The 7,408-nt window shown below is 38.7% G+C and overlaps 1 protein-coding gene across 1 annotated transcript; it reads left to right on the top strand.

Moving 5' to 3' along the window:
* Positions 1-2,147: 2,147 nt before the first annotated feature.
* Positions 2,148-6,716, top strand: LOC121650738 (fer3-like protein). The gene is made up of 2 exons (XM_042002438.1): positions 2,148-2,776; positions 6,127-6,716. Exons 1-2 carry the CDS (start codon positions 2,197-2,199, stop codon positions 6,162-6,164), a joined length of 618 nt encoding a protein of 205 aa, XP_041858372.1. The 5' UTR covers positions 2,148-2,196; the 3' UTR covers positions 6,165-6,716.
* The last annotated feature ends 692 nt before the right edge of the window (positions 6,717-7,408 follow it).

Consider the following 7,408-nt stretch of genomic DNA (forward strand, 5'->3'; position numbering starts at 1 on the left):
TAGTGACATATAACATCACAAAAGAACATAATAATAATAATAATAATAATAACAATCAACATCATCATCATAAAGTTTATTTCCTACTTTCTGTTGTTTGGAATAAAACTGTTAACAGCTTGACATTATGTTGAAGGCACAGAATTGTTATCGTTCGCTTATTTCAAACTCTTCAGACCTCTTGAAAGCTTGGATAAACAATGAGGTGAATCTGGATCTGACAGGCGCGTCTCTTGAGGCGGGACTGAACCAAACCGTGGCCGTCAGCTGGGAGAGACGGGCAGGGGGTCTTAACGGGGCCGGGGCCTCTCAGAGAGGCTGTCGGCTCTTCTTTCTTCATCAGAAAGCCAAGAAAACAGAATATCTCCAAACAGCCAAATCGATTTACACCCTAAAGATGGTCTGCAAAAAGAGATCATTGTCTTTAAGCCTCTTTAGGAATTATAACGAAATGATGGCATATTTATTAATGGCACGCTTCATATACGGGAAAGATTTTTTTAAAGGCTACATTTGTAGCTTCTTACTTGCTTTGATATTCGTAATAATAGATATTGTAGGCTACTGGCGAAACGACTCTTAAAGAGCGCGTGCACGTCCATTCTGGTTAAATTTATTGTTTTCTTTAGCTGTTCAAGACTATCACAACAATTAAACGACAGGGTTGGAAATTTATAGATAGGAAACTGGATGACACCAATTTATTTTAATAAGAAATTCTCTTCTTCGTTTCAAATTTCCACGGAAAAACGTTTAATAACGATAATAAGCTGAGCATGAAACTCGGCTTAATACAACCATGAAGGAAAACCCTGGGTTTAGGATAAGGGTGCTGAAAGGGCCAGAAAGGAGCTGTAAACTGCTGCGTTTCAGTGTTTTAGATATAAAGAGAAAATTAAACAAACACTGAAGCAGGAAAATGAATCTAATGACATATGAATGGCAACGCTGGAGGAATCAGGGAAGCCACTTTTCTTTCTTTCTTTCTTTTTTTGTCTTTTTTTCTTTTTTTCTTCTTTAAAAAAACAGAAATAGCTTCTGCAAGGTCAAAGAGCGATTTTTTACATTTAACATTTAATGGAAAAGAATGAAGGAAATCGCTAGAACATGCCATAAGAAACTATTTTTAGATATGAATCATTCAGAGTATATCGAAACTTAAATGAGACGTAATAGTTCTCGCAAATTAGACTGAGCTACCTATTTTAAAACATGTATTATAATCGTGGATGCCAATAACCATCGCTCTCAGGCTTCACCTGTTTGCAGGAAATTGAGTTTAAATCAGACCCTTTCTGTTTCAGGACCTCACGCCGCCTGTGTTTACTGCAACAAGCATATTCCCTTTAAATGATCATGCTAGAGGACTCTTCAAATCAAAACCACGTGCTCGCCAACATGCAGCTTTGCAGAATTAGAGTTCATCCCCGATCTGCCCTCCATCCAACCTCGAAGAAAGCTGGCGTTTTTGATGAACCCCAGAGTAATTACAGCGTGCGTCTCTATGGTTTGCCTCACAGTCACTCATATCATTTGCTAATTAAAAGTGCATTAATGTGGATACTGGACCCAAATTATGTGTGACGAGTTGTGGTGATGCTGTTGGAACTTTATGCATCTTGTAGGTCTTTTTGAGACCTGACTTAAATGCGTATTCTGTGGACACCAAAATAACCCAAAGGAAAAACATTTTAAAAAGAATCTCCTTCCATGTTGGACCAACAAAGGGCTTTCATGTGTTTATGACAGTGCTGTTTGTTGTCAGCTCAGTCTGAATAGGTGAAACAGGCCCTTTCAAGGGGCCTGCTGCGTCTTGATGCGCGGCACGAGCCTTCCACTGCTGGAGTGGTCTGTCAAAATTAGCAGGATTACTTGGGAGGAAGTTTATAATTGAACACGTGTTTCTCCGCTTTTTGTCATTTAGAAATCCACTTATCCTTTCTGTTTTTCGTTGTTAAAACAATGAACGATCCACGAGGAGGGGTGAGGAGTTCTTAAGAGCCCCCTTTCAGCCTTTACAAATGGCCTGAGCGACCCGCTGAGAAACATGGAGGCCCTGAGATATTTAATGATGTTCCGTGAAGCTGACATTCTCACAGATAGACGGGTAAAGCTCTGTTGCCTGTCTTTGTCCATCTACATTTTCACCCTTCTATTAGGCGAATAAATGAGCTATAATAGTTAGTAATTATAAATATGGAGGATATAAGCGTACTTTTTGACTTGGAACATGATGGCAACACTGATTTTACATTTTGGGGACAGATGGACCAGAACTTCCAGTTTCAGACCCAGCTGGACTCTTTCCTGATGGACTGTAATGAGGCCAGTGATCAGCTCTCTCCCTGGTCCTCTTTCGGCTGTCAGCTCTCGGACCCGCAGCTGACCCTCACCGAACTCGATGTGCTTTCACCGGCTGTGGGGATCTGCGCTGAGGGTGACAGCTCCTCAGCTGACGAGACTCAGGAGGTGACCAAGCGCAGGATGCGGAGGTTAGTGCCGCATCAGCCCTACAAGGTGCAGCGGCATGCCGCCAACATCCGGGAGAGGAAGAGGATGCTGAGCATCAATTCTGCCTTTGAGGAGCTCCGCTGTCATGTTCCAACGTTTCCCTACGAGAAGCGGCTGTCGAAGATTGACACTCTGAGACTGGCTATAGCGTATATCGCCCTGCTGAGAGAAATCCTGTCATCAGGCTGCGACCCTAAATCCTATGTGGATGAGTGCATGAAGAACGGCTACAAAAATCACACCAACGCCATTTGGAACACGAGCGGTGAGTTCATCAGTACATCACCAGCTTTTCCCCCATTCATTTGGTTTTATCTTGTATTCTGCGAAACGTTGTAAACCAGATTTTTTTCCGTCTTATTTTACTATTAAATACAAAAATAGGCTACACAAAAACCTTACATTTCTGAACTCGTGTAATTAAAGAAAGAAAAGTCTAAAACCTCTAAAACTTTAGTCTCGTCTTTGCAAACATTCAGAGGTTAAATAACTTTTAAGCCATGAACTTTCTATCAAACTAGAAATTCATAATACGTGTCCCACATTTTTCTTTTTTCTTAATTATGAAAAACGTGACAGTTAATTATCTGCAGGTTCAACCACGCATGCGTGCAGACACATAAAATTTTGATTTCTTATGAAGAGAATATCAGCTCAAGGCTTTTGGAATGATTTGTGAGAGGTAAAACTAAATTATCATTTTAGTATATCTTTAGTATATTTTGACTTTTTTTTTTAATCTGACAAACTGACCTCGAATATCAAATGCATGTCTGTCAAAATAAGATATAAAAATATTTCTGTTGTCAGTCCTTTTTGGAACAACGTATCTTTTAAAGCTTCAGAAAAAAAAAAATAGAATGGTCTTTGCTTTGTAAAAGTGGCCATAAGATAGAAAAAAACAAAACCAAACAAACAAACAAGAAGAAAACAAAACCCAAAACAAAGAAAGCAATGGCATCATTTGGGATTTTTTTTTATGTAAACATCATGTTTTTTTTATGTTTTTTGTCTTTTATCAGGGGAAAATAATAATAAGCTGTTATATAAAGAAAAGACAGAAAAACAGCAACAACAGCAAATCGCTCTATCAAATTATGACAGAACAATGAAAAAAGAGGCCACAGAATTTGTTGGACCACAGAGCACACATTAATTGGGACATCAATTTCATTTAATATTTCATGTTTTGTTTAATCAGCATCATTTAATTTGTTGATATACACCCATCTTTTGCATTTCAGCTCAAAAACATAGGGAAAGGGTCAGTTTAGTGTGCACATAATGCATTATATGCCCTGTCACCCAAGTTGTATAACAACCTGGCCAAAAAATGAGATGGAACCCATAAAGACAGCAAAGCCCCTCACAATACATGGATGGTTTGATCCCAAAGTCCAGCACCCTAGTGGAATGAGGGAGGCTAGTGACTATCAGAGCCACTATCCAAGAAATATCAATAAAGATTCAGGAGTAGATCGGGAAGATTGGCCCAAGTGATGAATGCTATTGCCTCAGACAGCTGAAACTCAGCATTGAGGAGAAGGAGGTGGAACCACCATGGAAAGATAAACCCCTGTATGGCATGTACTACCGACTAACTGAAGGAGTGTCTGGTATTGCAAAGTCCTGTCAGTGGCTATAGGCTGGTCTGGAGGCACTGACTATGGTCTCATAATCGAGGCTGCCTACCACACCAGGCAGGACCATCAAGTGCAGGCTCTGCAAAAAGGCTTCTGAGACTGTTAGCAAATGAGTGAACTTTCCCCACTGTGGGATCAATAAAGATTATCTTATTTCCCAAAACAGCAATAACGGGGGTAAAAATGCAGGAAGATACAACGTCTTAACCAGCTGACTGGAATAGTGTACAAGAATATCTGAAAAATCTTGAAAAATACAAATGCTGGAGGAAGACGCTGAAAAGATGCAGGGAGTAAAGCTAATCGGATCACTCTGGGCCATGACCTCCAAACTGGGAAAGCAGCTCCAACAGATACCAGGATTTCCCAGGATGCAGCTTTCTCACTGTGTTGCATCATATCGTAAAACCAGTTTAGGAATCTGGAGAAATGTCAGATAAAGGACTCAAGCCTCAGATGAACACGTAATCTCTGATGTCTCAGACAGCACAGCAGAAAGAATCACCATTTATCAACAGCTAATATAATCAACAGATTACCGACAAATCTCTTCCAAGTAATGCAACACAACGTTACAAACATAACACACAGTAAAAGTTTACTGTGCAAAATGTAAGTCTGTTAACCCTGTTGAGAGGTGGCTCAGGGGCACACAGTGAGAAATGTGTGGACAAAATCAGCCATCACAAGTCAAAGAATTTATACTATTCCATTAAAGTCTGTAATAATGTAGCAAATAACTGATTGTGTTTTTTTTTTTGTTTTTTTTTTTGTTTTGTTTTTGTTTGTTATTTTGTTATGTTTTTGTTTGTTTGCTTTTTTTTTTTTTTTAAGTAATTTTGTGCATATTTACCCTGATTATTACTGTTAAATGTCCAACCCAATGATGGTGTCTCCAATGTTATAGAGTTCAGAAAATAAACTTTATTTAAAGAAGGTCAAACCAATCTTCCAAATAATGGTTATAAATAAATAAATAAATAAAACAATTGAATTAAATAGTGATCTGCTCTGTTTGGAAAATAACGATTACATAAAACCTCTGAAAAGAAAACATTTGCCTGCAAGTTGTGTTTATTTATTTATTTATTTTATCAGGCAAAACATTAACAGTAAATTCTTAGTCAAATGTTATTGCATCTTAAACAAATGAAATTTCAAGTTAGAGCCTAGAAATTTTCACACTAACCACATACAAATGATTAATATGGTAAATATACGGCTTTTTCTGCACTTTGGCTCTTTATTTAACACACTGGAAGGCGACCCAACGTAGCTTTGGTGAGGAAGACTAGACCTGAGCCAAACTTGGCCCAAAATGGGACCAGATATAAAATACCGGCCTGTTAGTGTCTGCAGTAAAATTAAAATGGAAGACAATGCATTAATGCATTAATATATATATGTATATATAGCCTCAGTTTTTTTTCTAGTTTTGGGTTGTGTGTTCAAGAAGTCCATAATGAAACAGTAGCTGACTCCAAGCACACCAAAACAAATAAGACAACAACCCTGAATTTATACAAAACTGAGAGAAAAGCCTCATTGACACTATGAAGCTGACACTTACAGAAAGCCTGTCAATAACTATTTAAAATGTAATCAGATTTTAGAGGACAGAGGGTCGAGATTGTTGTTATTCACAGTAATCCCATGAAGCAAATGTCATAGAAAGCAGCTCTCTGTGTATTCAGTGTGGATTTGTATACCCAGGTGTGCTTCCCTTCGGCATTTGGCCTCAAATGAGCTTCATTTTTTTTTATCAAAACACAAGTACTTGTATTCTTACTGCCTTCTTTAGCTTAATTAACTAATTCGGTGGGAATCAGCTCCGAGGCCCCTTTGAAAAGCTCTTACAGCACTAAGTATGTCCCCATTCTTTAATTCCAGACACAAGACTTGTTAAACAGTCATTAAAATGTACCAAAACTTATGTGTTTGCCCTGCTTTTGTCTCTTCTCCCCTTTCCCAGATCTGACAGCCCGCCTCTCTTGGATAAAGTGGGATTAACTGGGAAACATGGGGCAAGTTGGTTCCTCCCTCCTATCTCCTACATGTCAAAGACAGGCAGCCGGCTGGCATGGCATAGCCTACCGATCGACATCTGCAGACGTCTCACCAGGTCACACACCTCAAGCTTTCTCAGCCTTATCCACGACTTTGTCCTCAGTACTTTTAATATTCTAGTTTATTGTTGGCTGGTAATTGAGAGCCGTTGTTTCTGTGGCAAGGGAAGCAAAGAGGGTTGGCACAGCTTTCCCAACAAGATGCCGCTTGGCATGGAACTGAATGGATTTGTTAAGGACTCATACTGCTGTGCTGAAGTGTTTTCTGGACTCCTGCTCATTAGGCTGCAATACGATGTGTTAAAAAGAACCTTGATGATGTAAATGAGACGACAGGCATGAGAAGCAGATCAGTGCAACGTGTCTTAACATGTCAAGTGCTGTTTCCAAATATAGCAATGAGAAAATGTTGTGTGCTTTGGTTCATATGAAGCCTTGATGTCATTTATTTATTCTTTTTATGTTTTATTTATTACAAAAAAGTAGTTTTTATAGATGTTTTTAGATGAACTGTCATCATATAGTGTTTCATTGTACAACAGCTCAGTTGATAATGCGTATTTGTAACAGTGTACATTTGAGGCCGCTCTATGCCATGTGAAAATGTGTCAGAATGAAATAAATCTCCATAGAAAACACATGTAGCACCTCTCGATAAAAATATAGTATATATAGTTTTGTCACTGATATCAAAAACATGGTCATAAAAGTCAACCTTTTCCATTGTGGCTGAACTTGTTCCAGTTCCTTTAAAAGTTTAAAACATAAAAAAATACAAACCACGGCTATTAACACATTTGCAAAAAAAAAAAAAAAAAAAGAAAGAAAGAAAAAAAAAAGAAATGGGTGATTTGTGGAGATACTGTGGTGACAGGAATGTTTGGCATCAGAGTTCAGCATTGATTGAATAGTGATTTAGGATGTCATGGCGTCTTATCGAAGTTCGCCATGGCGCCACGGTCTCGCTTCGCAGAGCAACAGTTTTCACTGTGTGTCATTACCAACTTGTTTTCTGCTGTCCGACCCAGTTTGGACCTGGTTTTGTCCAAAATGTCAGAGAAGTTGGTCTTCCTGTCGCCAGGGGATGTGGCCAATTCATAATCCAATTATTGACATGTAGATGTGTTCAGGATGGGACTGGCATCATACATGAACATTTTGGTTCACATATGTTTTATGTGGAAGTTA

This window comes from Melanotaenia boesemani, chromosome 12, assembly GCF_017639745.1.
Source record: "Melanotaenia boesemani isolate fMelBoe1 chromosome 12, fMelBoe1.pri, whole genome shotgun sequence".
Lineage (NCBI taxonomy): Eukaryota > Metazoa > Chordata > Actinopteri > Atheriniformes > Melanotaeniidae > Melanotaenia > Melanotaenia boesemani.

Coding starts and splice junctions, on each gene's coding strand:
- LOC121650738 (XM_042002438.1), top strand. CDS start 2,197: ATGGAGGATATAAGCGTACTTTTTGACTTGGAACATGATGGCAACACT. Junction 2,777..6,126: donor CGCCATTTGGAACACGAGCG/GTGAGTTCATCA, acceptor CCCCTTTCCCAG/ATCTGACAGCCCGCCTCTCT.